The following is an 18,304-nucleotide window of genomic DNA, read 5'->3' on the forward strand; positions in this document are numbered from 1 at the left end:
GGGCCGGGGCGGGGAGTCCCGGGGCGGTTGAGGCGGGAGGACCCAGCGGCTCCCCGGTGCGCGGCGCCGCTGATGACCCCCCCGCAGCACGTGAGGCAGCTGTACGCGCTGGTGTCCGAGACCCTGCGGTACTCGCCGGTGCTGGACGCGCTGCTGGCGGGCGCCGCGCTGCTGCAGGCCGAGAAGAAGCTGCCCCCGCACCTGGCTAAGGTAAGGGCGGCCCCACGCCCCCACTGAAGCGGTGAAGCCCCCTCTGGGCCATCCGCCGCCGAGCCCTGCTCGCTGCCCTGCCCTCACTGCACGCTGCCTGCAGGTGCTGGTCTATGACCTGCTCTTTGGCAAGGGCCTCAAGTGTGGGGGCCGCTGGAAGGCACTGGCCCGGCGGCACCGGGCCCGCCTGCAGGCTGAGCTGGCCCGGCTCAAGGTGCAGCGGAAGGTGAGCCGCAACGAGGATCTCCTGGCCCCGGCAGAGGGAGCGAGCCCAGGAGGTGAGCTTACTTTTGGTGCCACAGGAGCTGCGGGCTTGTCCTGGCTTCATGAGCCAGGGAGGTGAGGGTTCGGGTTGTCTTGGCACAGCAGAGGGTTGTCCCTCTGGACCACCCAGAGTGCTCCCATACAGTGTGCAGACTGCAACTGGGATCTTGTGCGTGCGTCTGACCTGACTGTGGTCTCCCCAGCCCCCCAGCTACCACGCTACGTCCGAGTGAACACCCTGAAGACTTGTGTGGATGATGTGATTGATTTCTTCAAGCGCCAGGGCTATTCCTACTTGGGCAAGGCAGCGAGGTAAATGTATCTCTGTGCTGTCCTGGGGCCCCTTCATGGGGATATCAGTGAGAGATAAGGGCTTGGGAAGAGATCCTGTAAGTTGAAGGGTTGTTGATCTTGGTGCTTGTGGTGGCTGATTTGGGATCTCCACCATGACACTCTTCATTCTTACTTTCCACCTTTCCGTGTGTTGCTTGGTGCCAAAGTGGAGTGGGGGCATGGGAAGAAGGGGGGTTCTCCACCTGGGCTCTGAAGAGTTCTAGTGTTGGGAATGCAGAGGCAGGACTGTGTGCTGATCCTTTATGTGGCTTATGGGCAGTGTGGAGGAACTGAGCTCCCTCTCAGGGAAGAAATTCCTGTTGGATCTTCATCTCCCAGAGCTGCTGGTCTTCCCTCCACAGACAGACTTCCATAACAACCAGCTCTATACTTCTGGGCACATAATACTGCAGGACAAGGTGAGTGAGCTGGGGAGCAAGAGGCTGCAGTTGCAGGGGTGGGAAAATAGCTGAAATGAGTGTAGGGTGGGCCTTCCCCTACATGCTAGGGACTGGGCTTGGGCCTGGTTTGCTACAGGATTTGAAGAACTGAATTTTGAATGCAGAAATTTTCAGTGCAGCCTGCAGGTGCAGAGTTCCCCTGTAGCTCTGGTTCTGTAGCCTGTAGGTACTGGACAAACACGCAGAACTGCACTAAAAACTTCCCTCTGCTGGGAGGTTTGTGGGGCTGTGAGCTGGGCAGTGCTGCTCTCATCACACTGAGAGTGGTTCCCAGCAGCGGGGCAGCAGTAATGGTGGGTGTTGTGTAGACTTGGTGCTATGTAGCTGTGCTCACCTGTCACCCTACAGTGTGGGGCATCACCTGAGGAGGGGACCTGGGGGTTGGGTGGTACAAGAGGCACTTGTGGCTCTGCGCGTTTGATGGCTGTGAACCCTCTTGCAGGCCAGCTGCCTCCCTGCCTTCCTCCTGAGTCCAGCCACTGGCTCCCACGTGATTGATGCTTGTGCTGCCCCCGGGAACAAGACCAGCCACATGGCTGCCATCCTGAAGAACAAGGGGTGAGCGGAGGCTGTGTGTACTGGAGGGGAAGGAGTGCAGGTTGCCCCAAGTCTGCAGGAGACAGGCTAGCATGAAGGGAAGGCAGCAGGGCTGAAGCAAAGCTGCAGCCTGTAGTCTCATGCTGCTAACTCAGGCTTGACACCTGCTTCTCTTCAGGTGGGTGGGGGACTTTGATAGTTGTGGGGGTGGAATGACCATTAGAAAGGCTTGAGAGAACAGGAAATCGCTTAGATTCACTTCCCAGCCACTAACACAGATCTCTGCTGGAGACCAGCCCCGCTAGCCCACATATGTGGGAGCTCTGCCTCCCTGCAGACAGAGGATGTTTGGGGCAGCCTGGTATGGTGAGCGGGGTTCCTGGGGCTGGGCAGGATATTCATCCCTCTCTTGGGGCCTGGGCTCTATGTTCAGGCAGATCTTTGCCTTTGATCTGGACACCAAGCGCCTGGCCACCATGAACACCATGTTGATGCGGGCTGGGGTCACCAGCTTTGAGCTGGCCCAGCAGGACTTCCTGACAGTTGATCCCAGGGACTCTAAGTACAGCAAAGTGACCTATATCCTCCTAGACCCATCATGCAGTGGCTCAGGTAATGTGCAGGGAGGGCTTAGGCCATCTCAGCTGCTACAAGGCAGCAGGCTTGAGCCAGGTTCTTGGCACCTGGCCTTGGGGGTGACTGCTGGTCTCCCTGCAGGGATGGTGAACCGGGTGCCAACAGAGGAGGCCACCCCCAGTGCAGAGCGGCTGCAGGCGCTAGCTGGATTCCAGTGCAAGATCCTGAGCCATGCTCTGAGCTTCCCGGCTGTCCGGCGCCTGGCCTACTCCACCTGCTCGGTGCACCAGGAGGAAAATGAGGATGTTGTACATGCTGTGCTCCAGGAGCAGGGCTCAGCCTTCAGGTTTGCCTGCTTCAGGGAGGAGATGGGGAGGGAAATGCTGCAGCAGGGTAGTGCCACAGGATGCCACAGGGTTGCTGCTGTGGCATATCTGAAGGCAATGGGAGCGTGCTCGTTCTTGTGCTGTGCTGTGGGAAATATGGCTGTGTGCTGCTGATGGCAGAACTGGTGCAGAACTCCAGGTTTGGCTCAGCACTGTCCCGGTCTGTCCCACACTCCAGGCTGGTGAATGTGTTGCCTTCTTGGCCTTGCCGAGGACTTGCTACCTTCCCTGGGGCTGAATGCTGCCTCCGAGCCTCTCCTGCAGACACGCTCACCAATGGTTTCTTTGTGGCTGTGCTGGAGCGGTGCGGGGAAGAGGCTGCTGTCCCCAGGTAAGAGGGCCTGGGAGACTCTAGCAGGGGGATGGTAACTGGGCTCTGGGCTGCCTGGATGTCTGTATGGTGCCTGCACCTTGGTGTTTTGGGGGGTTTGAGGGGCACCTAGAAGGGTGCGAGGAGGAGGGGAGTCAAACCACACTCGAGCACAGAAAGAGACTGCAAGAGCCATGGTACTGGGCTGAGCAGGGCCTTGGGTGCTTAGCTCAGGCTGTTCGCTCTTGTCCACAGCTCCCTGCCCACATCAGCTGAGGAGAGCCTACAACAAGGAAGGGGCGTGCATCCAGGGACTGCTCACAAGAAGAAAAGGAAAAAGCAGCGAGTGAAAGAGTGAATTAGCTTTTTTAGGACTGCACATAGCCAAGCTCTGTTTGCTTCTGGTAGTGCAGCAGTGACTACAGCAGGAGGGTCTCTATCTCCCTTGTACTGCATGAATGAAAGGCTGGAGCTGTCTCTGTCTCTGCCCCTGGACAGTGGGGCCTCTCTGACCTGGACCTGTAAAGTAAAACTTTGTACCAGCTGCAGTCGTGGTGGACTTCTGTAAATCCATGCTCCTTGCTGGGACTGAGGGGGCTGGGGCTGCCTATCCCCTGGGTACCCTGTTGCACACAGCAGGCAAGGAAGGAGGAAACTGCTCATCCAGCCCTATGCAAGCTTGCTCTCAAAGCCAGACCTGGGCATGTTCAGGAGGTTGCTACTGTTTGATTAAGTGTTCAGCATACCCAGAATTTCTGTATCCTGCCTATCTGGATTGATTTCTCCAGCTGGACTAATGATGTTTTAAAGCTTTTTAGGGGGACAAAGTAGTCTGGCGTTTGAGAAAAGGACCTTGTAACTTCTGCAGTAGCAGTGATGAAACAAGCATTAAATTCTCTTCTGTCTTCTCTGGCAAGTGTACATGCAGTGCATTAGCTTGCCCAGATACCTCCCCCAGTATGCCTTTGGTGCCTGATATACAGGCACCCTAACAGCAGGGCAAAGGGGGGAAAATAATAGTGAAATAAGTCCTGTTCCTCCATCAGCACTAAGAGGGAGAGGAGGAACACTCAAGCCTGAGTTAGAAAGCAGCACCACCTACTGGTCCAGCAATGCAGTGCCCTGCTCAGGCGCTGCAGGCAGCAGAACTAAAACACGAGGGTGAGCCAGACATGAACGCAGTCTTTTTATTTTAAATCAGTGACAGAAGAAGCAAGGAAAGAAATTGCACATTCTCACACACACACACACACACAAAAAAAAAAATCCTCATCAGCCACACCAGGAATGATCCAAGTCTTCAGTTTTGAGTTAAAACCCAGCCTCCCAGCACTTTCACTGTCCACACACTGCAACCCAGTCACGCAGGTCACTCCCAGCAGGTACCCAAAGGTGTCTGTGCAGGGGAGGGAGGCAGGGGGGAAAATAGCTCCTTTAGTGACACAGCCTTGGCCCCTGGGAAGCTTTGGTGTTTCTGAGCCATGGAAAAGGGTGGGAGGGCTCAGGACTCGTGCACCAGCTGATGCAGGGGGACTGTGAAACAAGACTTGGGTCTTTCTAAAGCCTCCCTAGGAGAGCATCACCCCTAGCTTACACAAGCAGCAGCCCAAGGACTGTGGCAGCACCAACATCCAGCCTGGCCCTGCTTCCTACAGCAGGCCCCTTTGCAGCGCTGAGCCCCTGCTCTGATGAGCTTGCACCCTGTGAGGGTGCCTGACAGGCACAGGGAGCAGTGCTCCCAGCAGCTAGCAGGGTGCTCTTCACCGTCCACCATCCCCTCTGCCTCCCAGCACTGTGCCTGGAGCTGCCCCAAGTTTCAGGAGGCTGAGACAAGACACCCCTCTCCTCCGCCAGCATGTGAGGCAAGGCCCTTCAGAGGGTGCAAGCAACACTGCCCCACCAGCCAGGCACCAGCTTGCTTCCTTGCCCTAGGGAGCCTCTCTGTCCTTTCTTGCGGGGGAGCCAGGGATGACCTGCAGAGGCCAGAAGAGGAGGCAGCAGTGGATGGGGAGCCAGCTGGTCTCCTGCCACAGCAAGCTGCCCTCAGGAGAGGGAGCAAATGCCACAAATTAGCCCTCACGTATGATAATCCCATTATTAGCCAGATCCTCAGCCTCCAAGGACACATCCACCCAAGCTGACTCCCTCAGCAAAGGTCTGCCATGCTCATAGGGGAACAGCAGCCCTGCAACAGACCACCAGATTCCCCTCAGCCATTTTGGTACAGGAAGGCTAGGAAAACCCATGCCAGTGCCAGGCAGCTGTGAGCCATTGGAGGGAAGGTGCCGGTTTGCATGCCCTCTGCCCCCATGCTAAAAGGGGCTGCCTCCCCCCTGCACCACACACAGCCTGTTCACCCTGCCTGTCTTCCCTGTGCCTGCTGGGAAAGGCATGTTTTTCCTGGTAGATGAGAAAAACCACACTTGCCACTGTAACGTGCAAGAGCTCCTGCTCCTCATCCTCAGGGGAATTTAAAAAAGAAAAAAAAAAAAAAAGAAAAAAAAAAGTTTAGTCACATCCACATACATCACATTTTAAAATAAGGACATTTTGTTACAGCCTGGGAGGAGAATATGGTCACAGAGCACACACCTGGGGTGCTCCAGCCCTGGCCAGCCCATGGGACATAGCTGCCTTTCCCCAGTGCAGCTATTCCCCTCTGGTGTGGGTAGACAGAGGTGAGGGCCTAGGCCCATATGCCAACTCCTCACCAGACTGCAACTGCACAGCTAAACTCTACCACCAGCGCTGCAGGGTCTGGCAACCTCACTGAACCAAGCTTGAAGGAATTCAAAGGCAATTTAGCTTAAATATAAAAATAAATTTTTATTTTGTTAAAAAAATGTTTAAATATTTGTTTTTTTTCTTTTTTTAATTTAGACTTCGGCAGACACACACACTCACACGGCTCGGAGAGTAAAAAACCCGGCAGCGAAGCACTCCTGGAAGTGGTGGGGAGACTGTGGGGCAGGGGTGCCGGTCCCTCTCCCCGGGGCAGAGAGAAGGGGAGGCCACGCTGGGGCTGTGGCCAGCTCTTGGTTCCTGGGGGAACCTGAACCCGGCAATCTCTTCTCACAGGAGTTCCCAGATACAGAAACAGTCCCACTTCTGGCTGGGTGGGAACAGGGGCTTTGGACACAGCACCGTAGCTCTTACGAGCTGGTAAAAACAAAAGGATGGGGATGAGCTAAAAGTGAAAACCAAAGGGGGAATCAGGGGTAAACCCATCCTCTCTGGACTCCTCCTGGCTCTAGAGGACCACAAGGTGGCTAACGGGCACTAGCTCCTGGCCCAGCTTAGGACAGAGAAGAGCAGGAAGGGAGAACAAGTAGAGGAGAGACTGCCAGGGCCCGTCCCCTCCACCCCGGCTGCCTTTCTTTCAGTCACAACGACAAAGGGACAGAACTCACCCAGCAATAGTAGCCACGCAGTGATGCTACTGTCAACACCCAATTAGCCAGGGCGCACCCCCCATGAGGGAACAGGCGCCCCAAAAAAACTCCAAACAGCAAATCCGGCATAACCAACATGCCGCCACGCACACGGTTCAATTCTTCCTCCAAACTCGATTCAATGAGTGCATCAACAGGAGCACAAACAAAGCAAAACTGACAATGCTTTACACAGAGCAGATCAGGGTCAGCCCAAAGCCTCACAGATGGCAGAGAGCAGCAATGGCCAGGGCTCCTTCGCTGGAAGGAGCCTGGCCCTGCAGGGGGGAGGACACTTCTCGGAGCTCTGAGCATGGCTCATCCCCACAGCGCTCCTCCAGCTGAGGTCTGACACTATGGCACAGTCATCATCCCATGCGTGCGAGACCTCAGCTGAAGGTTTAATGGGAGATACAAGTTATGACAATGGGGTCTTTATCCAGCTGCAGAAGCCGGATCAGTCACCTATGGCACCAAAACACTTATGCCCACCCTCGTGGGGGCCCCACTGCCATTAATCCAGGCTAGTGTTCTGCAAAGATGGCAACTGCCAGCTTGGAGCAGAATCCTCTAGAGGAAGAGTGTTCACCAGGTCAGCAGATTACACAGCAGGGAAAGATTTCTGGACCTGGTGAAGACCGCACCACTCAGTAGCACTGGGGCAGTTAGAGAACTGCGCCCAGCAGGGTTGGGCAGCAGAGCTGCAGAGAGACAGCAGCATGCCAGGAGAGCAGATCTCCAGCCAGGCTCTGAGCAGCGATGTGCGGGTCAGCTGGCACCCTGCAGCTCTACTGACTGCCATGTTGTGGGGCAGGGGGCTCAATGTCAGGGGGGCTGGGGGAGAAGGGCACAGGCACAGCTAGAAGAAGCAACGGGGAAAATTTACATATTATGAAACATGGCAAAATAAAATGAGGGAGGAAACGCTGTAGATATGTACAGAGGTTCATTCAGCCTTGGCTGTGGAACTGTTCAAGTACGAAGGGTTTGGTTTATCCTGTCCCACCCCAGTCACTGCTACCCAGCAGAGTCTCCTGCTGGCACAGGAGATGGGGGCCTGACCCCCCCCCGCCATCGCTGGTCCTGCCATGGGGACTGCTTTAGACTGGAGCCCCTTGCGTGCGTGCTGGCGCAGGGGCTCTTCGCAGCAGGCCAGCAGCTGGGGCCTAACAATTCAAGAGGTTACTTTTTGCGGGTGTGCTGTCTCCGCGCCTGCAGCCGCTGGCGAGCCCCGGTCTTGGATCCTGCCCCGATGGAAAACGCAGGGGTCGAGGGACCTGGAAGCAGAAAGGTTGCATAGGTCTCTCCAGCCTCACCCACAGCTGTGTTAACACAGAGGCAGTGTTATCCCCCCTCCCAGAGGGAACAGAGGTTTTTGCCTCCCCCAAGTCCTGAAGGTACCACCCGAGCAAGCGACAGGGGACAGCATCAACCCCAGCTCCCAGAACACAGCCTGTCACAGGTCCTGCCACCATTCCCCCACCAAGGGGGCAACACAGTCCCTCGGCCCCACAGGGCCAGAGAGGAACTCTTACCGAAGGAAGCACCAACTCCCCCAAAGCCTGAGGCAGGAGTGCTGGGTGTCCCAAAGGAAAGGCTACTGCTTCCGCTCCCCACTGCTCCTGGGACAGGTGTGCTTTGCCCAAAGGTGGGAGCAGGAGTGCCTGGAAAACAACATGCCACTGTGAGTGTGGATTAGCAAAGGAGACAGGAGAGCCTGGATTTTGGGAGCAGGCACTTCCTGCAAACAGCAGGATCTCTCTCCGTGGACTGAAGGAATACAGTCCCTCAGGACCAACCTATTCACCTCTGAGAGTCCCTTTTAATGTGAGAGGCTGCTCTCTTACTTTCTCATCTTAATCCCTTGGCCCCCCTCTCAAGAGGGTGGCTCAGGAGGATTCGCAGGCTGGGGAAGCACAAAGGCCTGTGTCTTTCTAGACCAAAGAGTTTCTCAGCATGTGGGTTGCAACTCTGCAGGAAGTGAGATGATTCAGAGAGGGTTCAAAGTGGTTGGGAAAACCTCAGGGAATGAGCAAGAAAGGATTGCAATCACTGGCTGGAAGTGTTTCTACTCTCCAAGAAACTCCAGATTGCTTTTAAATGCTGGCAAGACCTTGGCTTCTGCAGGGCTGTGAAGGATCTGGCTGGGTTCAGCACTCATGCTGAGCTAGAGAGCTGCCATGTTTAGAGGGGCCAAAGAACAGCAGCCTAAAGGATTAAGGACTGAGAACTGGGGACCTGAATAGATAGTGAGGCAAGGCCCCGCACAGCACAAACATCAGCCCATCTAGGGCTCCTGAGCCCAGGGAAGTTCAACAAGGGCCATGAGGAAAGCAGCTACCTACAACCAGCCCTGCCCTCCACCCTGCCAAGAGGCCTGACCGCTGTGGCTCACCTCCGAACACAGGTTTGTTGTCAGGAGTGCTGGGCACAGTGAAGGCAAACGGTGTGCTCTGATTCTGCGCACCCAGCGTGCTCTGCGTCAGGGAAGAACCGAATGGCGTTGCCACAGTGGCTGCTCCACTCTGCCCAGCCCCAAAGTTGAATGATACGGCGGGGGAGCTGCTGCTCAGTGCAGGTGTGCCAATCCCAAAGGCACTGGCAGAGGGACCTGGCTGGGCAGACGCCCCAAAGGTGAAAGGAGAGGGGGTGGTGCCAAAGACAGCAGTGCCAGTGCTGCTGTTTGTGGTCTGGGTGCTGGAACCGAAGCTGGCTGTGGTGGAGGTGGCAGTCCCGAAAGAGAAGACAGATGTGGTAGTTCCAAATGCTGCCTGGGTGCTGCTGGTGCCAAAGGAGCCCTGGGTGCTGGTTGTGCCAAATGCCGGCTGAGCATTACTACCAAATGCTGGCTGAGCGGTGGACTGGGCTGTGGGGGCTCCAAAAGTGAAAGAGGGGCCAAAGCTGACTGCACCCGCAGAGGGTTTGCTGGCGGGTGGTTGGCTCTCCACAGCACCAGTGCTGAAAGCTGACTGATCTGCTGTGCCAGGATACGGTGGCGGTGGCTTCGCGCTTGTGCTGAAAGAACTGCCAAAAGCTGTAACAGAGGAGCCAAATGTCAACGCTGACTGACCTGTGGTTGCTGGGGTAGATGTCAGGGCAGTGCCTCCAAAAATGCTAAAGCCCACAGCAGTGGTGGGAGCAGTCGAGTTTGAAGGTGCTTGGCCAAAGGCAGAGCCTCCTGGGACACTGGTGGTGGCAGGGACTGTGGCTGGAGCTGGCTTTCCAAACTGGAACACAGGCCCTGAGGCCACAAAACTGCCTTCTGTGCTGGGAGCCGAGCTGGCTGGGCCTCCAAACAAGAATGGCTGGGATGTACTGGTGGAAGTGGCAGTGGTAACAGTCAGGCTGGCAGTAGGGCCAGTGGAGGCAGGAGGGTTGAGTCCAAAGCTGAAGACAGGTTTAGTGGTGGCATCCGTGGAAGAACTCAGTGTGGTAGCAGTCGTGGCTGCAGTGGTGAAGATGACAGCAGGGAGGCCCGTGAATACTGCTGGGGCAGTTGTGGAGGTTGTTGGCAGATCTGCAGCTGAGGTTGGCTGTGATGTCGGCTTGAATGCAAAAGGAGAAGCCTTTGCTGGAGATGAAGCTGCTGTCACATTACCGAAGATAGGCTTGAACATGGTAGCGGCAGAAGACGTTGAGGAAGGGCCTGAGCTCGCAGACACAACTGCAGCAGAGACAACAGTCGTACAGGGTGCTGTGCTCTCGCTTTTCAGCGGAGTTCCAAAGATGGGTTTGAAGACAGGGGTCGTGGTGGGGACAGCAGCAGCTGCTGTTGTTGCCGGCTGGCTGGCTGGAGGGGTGTTCAGCATCCCAAAAAGGATGCTTGGCTTTGGGAAGGAGGGAGGTTTGCTGGGGGTCTGGCCCAGCTCTGTGGATGAAGAATTCGCCAGGCTGCTGGCAGGCTGTGCCCCAGAGGTAGGAGGGGCAGAAGGGGCGGTTATGCTTAATATGGGCACAGGCTTGGTGTCGGCAGAAGTCACAGGTAACGAACTCGACTCCAGTGATGTAGCTGGAGCAGGCAGCTGTGGTGCTGATGAAGATGGTGGAGACACTACTGCAGCTCCAGAAGAGTCTGGAAAGGGGTAAAGAGTTGATTTAGAGACAGGGATCATATACAGCCCTTCTGCCAAACAGCCACCCCAGTAGTGCAAAGGCTCCTGGAGCAGCACCTCCCCATAGCAGATGGACCAAGCCTTCCATGCTACTGCAGCTCACAACCAGAGCCCAGACTCAGTGCCCAGATGTGCCCCCCCCAAGGCCTGCCTGCTGTCTCCACTGCCTGCAGGGTGTTTGAACATGGAGTTTTCCAGCCTGTCTCCCACAAAGATGCTGGACAGCCCCTCTTGGGGCTGTCTCGCTCTGCCCACTCTCTTCCTCCTCACCTGCCGGCACAGGGGCAGTCTGGCTGCTCTGCATCTTCTTCAGGCTGTCCAAGAGCGAGTTGGTGCTGGCAGGTGCAGTTGTTGACACAGGCGCAGGCCCTGGGGAGGTCACCGTGAACACCAGCGGCCTGGATTGAGGGGTAGTCTCTGCAGTGGTGCTGGGGGCTGGATCTACTGGAAAGGAGCAAGAAATCAGTATCCGTAACATGCTGTAGGGGACTACCCATTAGCAGAGCTTCCCCAGTGGGTAGGAAGCTTCAGGAACATTCCACAGCTCTGGAGCTAGAAAACCTCACTCCTCACACTAACTCCCTGTGGACTCTGGGGCACTAACAGCATCCCCAGCTTCAAGGATCAGACAGGAGTTCTTAGGGAGGTTCCCCAGCTTCAAGGATCAGACAGGACTTCTTAGGGAAGTTCCCCAGCCTGTATTACAGACTCCTCACTGCCGTGGCAGCCCCATCCCTGGGTTTCTACTCGGCTCTGTTCCTTTCTGACCCCTTCATGCTCCTAGTCTGCCCAGGGGTGCAGTCCTTACCAGCCTTATCCTCCAAGACTTTGTTGAACCACTGCAACGCTGCCTTCTTCTCCGCATCCAGGTCTTCCGAGGTGATGGAATAACCCAGCTGAGGCGGCGGGGGCTGCCAAGAAAGAGCAGCAACTTAGCTCCTTTTCAGGGAAGCTGGCAGAGCCTCTCTGAACGTGTGGTGAAGGCAGGCCGTCGCAAGACCCGTGAAGCAGGTGGTTCTGCCACAGCACGCTACCGCGGAGCTCCAATCCCACCTATTATGGCCCCCGGCTTGGCGCTGAGGGCACGGCAGGCCTTCCCCAGGCCATTACCTGGTCCGGTAGCAGGCAGCACAATCACGCACAGCCCACCAGACACTGGGGCTGGGGATAGCGTCACTTCCCACTCCGCCAAGGACGGGGCCTCCTTCCTGAGGGCAGGCAGGTCAGTCTCCCCCCAGCCCTGCAGAAATTGCAGTGAGCACATTCTATCGCCAGAGGAGGGCAAAAGGGGCTGTGAGACAGCGACGTACCAGAGTGAGCTGATCTCCCCGTCGAGATGACAGCAACTGGATCTTCCGCTTGCGCTTCCCACTGCTTCCTGACACAGATGGCGAGCTCAGGGAATTCTGCTTCTTCCGCACGGGCGTCTCCACCACTACAGAGAGAGACAAGTCAGAACTGTCTCCAGGCAGAGGAGGAACTTAGCTTCTATCAATATGTTAGTCCCGTCTGAAAGGGAGAAAGGGGACTCCTCTCCAGATGACCCTAACCCAGAGGGCAACAGAAATGCTGCTGGCTTGGGACCAGCATGTTCTTAGTTGCCAGGAGACATCTCAAGTCAATCCCACCTGCGGACCTAAACTATATTCTGCTGCTTTCTCAGACTGATGACACATCCAACCATGACCCACAGCCGGTACAAGCCTGTGCTCACCTTTTTCGGCCTGAAGCTCCTTATCTGATTTCACCGGAGTGGAAGTGTTGGAGCGAAGAGCCTCCTCTTCCCTGTGCAAAGGGGAGAGAGACAGTTAGGGTCAATCCCCAAGCTTGGCCTCATTCCCAAAGGGGACAGGCCAAACACACTAAGACTCCCACCAGCATCTTTGCCTCAGCCAAACAACAGGTCTCCAGACGATGTCCTGAGCTGGTGGGCATTAACAGCATCCCCAGCTTCAAGGATCAGACAGGACTTCTTAGGGAAGTTCCCCAGCCTGTATTACAGACTCCTCACTGCCGTGGCAGCCCCATCCCTGGGTTTCTACTCGGCTCTGTTCCTTTCTGACCCCTTCATGCTCCTAGTCTGCTCAGGGGTGCAGTCCTTACCAGTCCTGTCCTCACTGCACCAGCCTGAAAGCAGCTTAAAGCGGAGGAGCTGCTCCCATCTCCAAGATCATAGCTTGGTCTGGCATTCAAGTGCACGCAACCTGTACTGCTTTGCAGGGCTGAAATCAGCTTCAGAGCAGCATTCAGGGGTTCCAGATGGGAAACACCATCTCCCACAGGTCTCTTAGACCCACCCTTTCCAGGCAAATGGTTGTGTCAGCTTTAGTTCTGACACATGCTTCTCCCCAATGGAATCAAGTCCTTCTCTGAGCTGGGAGAAAGAGGAACAAAGGCATAAGCTCCAAGGCAGGCACTAAAACGCAAATGTGCCACAGCCACCTGTGAATCACTTTTGATGAGATTGCAGTAATCAGGGCCTGCTCTCTTCCCAATTTTCAGACATTCAGGCAATCCAGACTGTGACAATGTCACAGAATAACACTGCATTTGTGGCAATCTCTGAACCCTTAAATCTATAACATGGTGTCAGAGCAGGACAGGAGATCAACAGTGCAGTTCTGTTTCTCCAATGCTACTGCCAGGATATCAAAGTAGGAAGGTGGCAGAGATACGAACCAACACCAAATCAACAGGATTCCCACACAGGTGGGTCACCCAGCAGTCACATCTTAGAAACAGGCAAGATGCTCTGACAGTCGCAATTCCCTTGGTGAGAGGGGTCTGGACACCAGGACCGCTGGGAAGATGCCCTGCTCTCCTTCAGGCTGGAGTTGAGGAGCAGCTGCTCACTAGAAGGATGGCTAGTTACCTTGCTTTCTTGAGAGGCCACTCTGGTGTCTGGGAGCGTGAGGACGCTGGGCTGGACAGCGGGGACACATTCACACCGCTTGTCTTCCACAGCTGGAAGCCAAAAGACCAGCAGTAGTTTAGGTGATGGGATGGGAGAGAGTAAACGTTCTATCCTCCTTCTTGCTTGCATGTTAAATGCCATCTCCCAGGACCTCAGCTAACAAGTCTAGTGCCTCATTCTGTCTTCATCATCACATAATTCCTCTCCACATTCAGTGGAACACAGCAGGGTCTGGACTCCCCAAAGTGAATACATCTTAGGAGCAAGCAGCCTCTAGGCCCTTAACAGGCTGGCCTGGCAGAGAGGGTGGAAAAGGGAGGACACTGCTATTCAGAGCACAGTCCAGGCAGCAAACACTAGTCCTCTTGCCTTTGCATAGCGCAGGCTGAGGCTGCCTGGCTGCCTCAGCAACCTCAGATGCCCAGGTGTGCACAGGGCTGCTCTGGCATCAGCAGGCTGCCTCCTTGCCAGCTCAGGGCAGATGGACCCCACCTCAAAGATTTTAGGACTTGCCCCAGCCAGAGAAAAACCCTTCCTTAGAGAGATCACAGAGGCAGCCTTCCTCCACACAGACAGCAGAGCTCCATGAGCCACGACTGTTCCACTGTCAGATCTGCAGCCCTGACCCAGGAGCCATTTAAGCAGTGTTTTTCTACAGCTCAGCAGCTGCTGAGGGGGCCCAGGTCAGAGTGGGAACACAGAGCTCTGATACTTGCTGACTCCAGCTGAAAAGGCAGCAGTGTAGCAAGGAGATTCTTTTTCCCCACCTGGATCTAACCACCCTAGCAGACTGGCCAAGGCTAAGGAGGGAGAAAAACAGCCTCCTTCCTCCTTCAGCATAAAACAAGCACTGCAGGAAGACATCTCAGATTGGGAACACCACAGAAGCATGCACCAAAGGACAAAGTAACACCGCTTCCTGCCGCTGCTGGCCCAGCAGCCTGCCTAACGTGTGACAAGATAAAACTGACTGGCTAAGCTGCACTGGAGACTCCCCACAGTGTTTACTGCCAGGTACCTGGCAACACCGCTCTAATCTTATGAGCCCAGGGTTTGAGTTACACAGGCAATCCCAAAGGAGGACTGAACTACTCCGCACTGCGCTTGGTCACAGGCTCCAGCAGTATATTTGTAAAGCTGTTTCCTACCTGCGAGAGGCCTCGGCTAGAGCTGTAGGAGCTGGCGATGGCATTGCGAATGGAGCTGGGGATCCCACCAGCATACATATTGTTCACAGAGCTCATGGAAGAGGTGCGTGACCTCTTGTTTGAGCAGTCATCTAGGCAGTGTGAAACAAGGCCCCTCTTCAGAGAACCAGGCCTGGAGAAGGTTATAAAAAAATTTTATGAGCTCCCCACCATTCTGCCCACAGGTCCTGTAAAATCAGGGCAGGTTGAGATAAGCAGCTCTGCTCTTTCTTACAGCACAGGGCTTAGAAAGAGACCTCATAGCAGCACAGCCCTAATGCCCACTGGCCTGTGCTCAGAGCGCACAGCTCTAATGGTGGGTGACAGACAAAAGGCAAGGCCTCAGCCTCTCCTGCTCTCCCCAGAACCTGGGCTCCACAAGCAAAAACCCAGCATCTTTTCCAGAGCCCACAGAAACTTACGGATTCACCTCCCAGCTAACAGCAGTCCCTTTGGGCCTGATGGGCACTTACTTGGGTATGAGAGAGGCAGGGGCACCATTGGCTACCAGTGGTTCAAATGCTGACTGCCCACTTCCACTGCTGTCATGGCGCCTGCGGGGGAGAGGAGAAAAGTCTTTGATGGCCAGGAGACAGCAGAGAGCAGGGGCTGCCCTCCCAGGCTGGGAGAGGAACCCTTCCAGGCAGGCCCAGCACCCGGAAAGCACAAACCTTGCTTTTCTCCTGCCACCCAATACTTGGGGCAGAAGTTTTCCCATCCACATACTGCCGCCTTTCCAGGGTTCAGATTTTCTCTCTGCCTAGTCCTGGCCTCAACTCATTCTCATCCCTAGCCGCTTCCTCCCAAGCACCAGCAGCTCCATTGACTGCCTGCTGGGCAGAGTAGTATTCATTTAATGAAATCTTTGCCCAAATCCATCATTCTAAGCCAAAAACATTTCAGATTAAATTAGCAGTTCATTTCTGGAATGAACCTGAGCTCTGAAACCTAGATTTCCTACCTCTTCCTAGCCAGTGCCGTGGATAGTTTGAGCTAGAAATTAGATCCACCTTCCCACAAGTAAATTTCCAGTTCAGTGAATAAATGAAGTCTGAATGTCTTGAGAATAAATCCCACAGCAGAGGTAAGATCAGCCCTGTCACTTAGTCCAAGTGCTTTCCCTGAAGGTCTGAGCATGCTGACCCAATTGCACAGGTGGCACAATGCTCTCCAGCTGACACAGGTACCTTTCTATCCTCAAAGGTCACTGGATTTTTTGCCTCTGAGCATTTTTCATGCTCTCCAGATGATTAACACCTTTAAAATTTGCTTTTGTGGCAGACCTGGATATTGGCACCTTAAAATAAAATAATAAAAAAGATGATGATAATAATAATAAAAAGAGAGACAGCAGATTCTGCCAGCACACCCATCCTGCGTCATCCTAGACAGACTCAGCTCTCCTCATGTTCAGATTCACCAACCTGAGGCAAGGGTTCAAAGGTAGAGGGAAAAATCAGTTGATGGAACAGAAAACTGCATGACCTGCTGCAACTCCCACTGCCAGTCTGCTCCTGCAGCAGCAGGAAAAGCAGCTGGGAGCTCCCTGGAAACTGCCAGTCATCCCCCTCTGCTCTCAGAATGACCTCTAATAGCAGGCCCCAGTGCAGCACACAGGATAACATGCTTGGGCAGTGCCTTCATCAGCCCAAACTGCTCTTCTCCAATCCTTCAGTTTACCTACCAGAGCCCAGAGAGGCAGCCCCCAGTGTATAAGGGTCAGAGGGAGGCACAAGGCAAATGGCCTACATGTACACGAATGGAAAGGCCAAAAAACAGAAGAGAATAACAAAACAGCAGAACTATGCCTGGGCAGTTACAAAAGGCTCCAGCAGACCCTAGCATCCCTGATTTATACCCTGTACTTCCCAGAGCCCTGGCAAAGACACTGCACCCTCATTTCTTGGAGCTCAGAGCTGGAAATCATTGACCTTGATTAATGAAAGCAAAAGATAGTCTTTCTTGTTTTCCATTTTGTTTTTACCTCCTTTTGCTAGTTACTGCGCATAAAGGAGCACCCAGGGATCTTTTAAAGTGTGATGCTTCCATCCTGAATTTCAGACTTTGGGATCCCATTTCTCCTTGAAGACTGAAGCTGATTGAAGGATCAAGATGATAAGCCTATGGCAGATACCAGGATCCAGGATTACCTGCCAAGTTTCTCTGGTCTGCTAACTCCTGAGATGACAGAAGCCTTTTCTGAAACACAGGAATCCCTCCAGTGAAGCCCTGACAGGCCTCCTCAGTCCACATTCCAGGCCTCTCACCATATCCAACAACACAAGAGAACACACTTGACACACAAGCTTGCCCAGACAGAAACTTAAACCACATACTTTGATCTCAAGGACAAGAAGAGTCTTGGAAGAATTTCTGACAAAATAAGGAGGGCAGGGTGATCAGGTGTGCTTCCTCTTTGCAGTTCACTTTCTGCAGCGCTTGTCCACACCAGACTCCTTGTCACATAGGATTAGCACGCTCTGGGATACGTCACATTTGTCACCACTGAAGCACCAGCCCCATTTACAACTTTCCCAATACACAGGCAGTGGCCTGCACTGCCAGTTTTTTTTTTTTACCTTCTCTTGCTCTCCTGATCATTCCCAAAAGTCTGGTCCTCCTCCTCCTCCACAGTCCTTTTCCTACTCTCTTTGATGGCATTCAGCACAGTCTCTTTTGCACATGGGTCCAGGCTGCTGTTGGATGTAAAGGCCATTGGCGAGATCAGCTGCTCCAGGCTGTGAAGGAAAGCAAGGAGTTAGAAAAAGCAAGACTCCCTCTGGTTACAGAGGCCCCAGGGACCAAGCCCCCTCCTGCCTGGTGCACCAGCTGCCCCTATGCCCAGTTGAAAGGAGGAAAAGGATCTCCAAGGCAGCCTCTTCGGTAGCTTGTGACCGCGCAATCCTTTCCATAGCAACAAAGCAATGCTTGAGATGGGGATTAAGAGGTCATTAAAAGGCCAGGAGCTACACACACTCTCCCCTGGCAGAGCGCTTCAAGCGATCAAAGAGGAGAACCACTGGGACCAGGGCCGGGTAACCGGTTTTCCCCAGGCAGATTAATCTCATCACTGCTGGCAGCCAGGGGAAGTTTTTATAGTGCCTTTACAAGTGTGAAGTGAGGCAGAGGCGATGCCCAGCTGCACGCAACCCTCCCAGACAAACGCGGGCCGCAGGGGCCTGCGTGCAAAGCACGTGCCTGGGAAGTGGGCTCCTTCCTCCTTCCCGGCGACCTGAAACGCGGGCGCCGCCGGGAGACCCCACAGCCATACTCACGCGGGGGAGCGGGCCAGACTGGCGGCCGGCCGGGCGATCTTCACCGTCACGGGGCTGCGCACCATGCCGGAGTTGCGCGCCGACAGCACGCTCTTCCTCGGACAGCCGTCCCAGCAGACGGTGGGCAGGGCGCCCAGCGAGGCGTACCGGGCCTGCTGGATGGGGTAGCGACGGCGCGGGGCCTGCGCCAGGCGACTCGGGGCAGCCAGTGGGCTCCTGAAGAGACAGCAGGGGTCAGCGGGGCCGGGGGGCACGGGCCCCCCCACAGCCCTCCGGGCACTCCGGCCCAGGCCGCTTCCCCGCCCGCT

General features: G+C 55.1%; 2 protein-coding genes across 6 annotated transcripts in view; one reads left to right on the forward strand and one right to left on the reverse strand.

The window, feature by feature from the left end:
• Nucleotides 1-5,598, forward strand: part of NSUN5 (NOP2/Sun RNA methyltransferase family member 5) — a 6,071-nt gene extending 473 nt beyond the window's left edge. The window contains exons 2-10 of the mRNA XM_026084258.1: nt 88-210; nt 314-488; nt 678-786; nt 1,088-1,226; nt 1,711-1,826; nt 2,239-2,417; nt 2,523-2,727; nt 2,946-3,098; nt 3,333-5,598. Of these exons, the coding sequence (XP_025940043.1) occupies nt 88-210; nt 314-488; nt 678-786; nt 1,088-1,226; nt 1,711-1,826; nt 2,239-2,417; nt 2,523-2,727; nt 2,946-3,098; nt 3,333-3,435 (1,302 nt within the window). The 3' untranslated portion in view covers nt 3,436-5,598. The remainder of the gene's footprint in view (nt 1-87; nt 211-313; nt 489-677; nt 787-1,087; nt 1,227-1,710; nt 1,827-2,238; nt 2,418-2,522; nt 2,728-2,945; nt 3,099-3,332) is intronic.
• POM121 (POM121 transmembrane nucleoporin) lies at nt 4,290-18,218 on the reverse strand. Of its 5 annotated transcripts, none has more exons than XM_026084257.1 (12): nt 17,997-18,218; nt 17,301-17,459; nt 15,195-15,275; nt 14,683-14,854; nt 13,493-13,584; nt 12,335-12,405; nt 11,931-12,055; nt 11,429-11,531; nt 10,891-11,061; nt 8,904-10,580; nt 8,044-8,172; nt 4,290-7,785 (listed from the first exon to the last, which is right to left on the reverse strand). In XM_026084257.1, the coding sequence occupies exons 1-12, from the start codon at nt 18,059-18,061 to the stop codon at nt 7,691-7,693; spliced, it is 2,940 nt and encodes a 979-aa protein (XP_025940042.1). In that variant the 5' UTR covers nt 18,062-18,218; the 3' UTR covers nt 4,290-7,690. The 5 variants fall into 5 exon arrangements, with proteins under 5 accessions (XP_025940042.1, XP_025940041.1, XP_025940038.1 ...); XM_026084256.1 differs by having other exon boundaries at nt 10,891-11,064; XM_026084253.1 differs by lacking the exons at nt 17,301-17,459; nt 17,997-18,218 and adding exons at nt 16,706-16,920; nt 17,058-17,195 and having other exon boundaries at nt 10,891-11,064.
• Nucleotides 18,219-18,304: the final 86 nt, after the last annotated feature.

Source organism: Apteryx rowi, unplaced genomic scaffold (assembly GCF_003343035.1).
Source record: "Apteryx rowi isolate R43461 unplaced genomic scaffold, aptRow1 scaffold_632, whole genome shotgun sequence".
NCBI classification, from domain to species: Eukaryota; Metazoa; Chordata; class Aves; order Apterygiformes; family Apterygidae; genus Apteryx; species Apteryx rowi.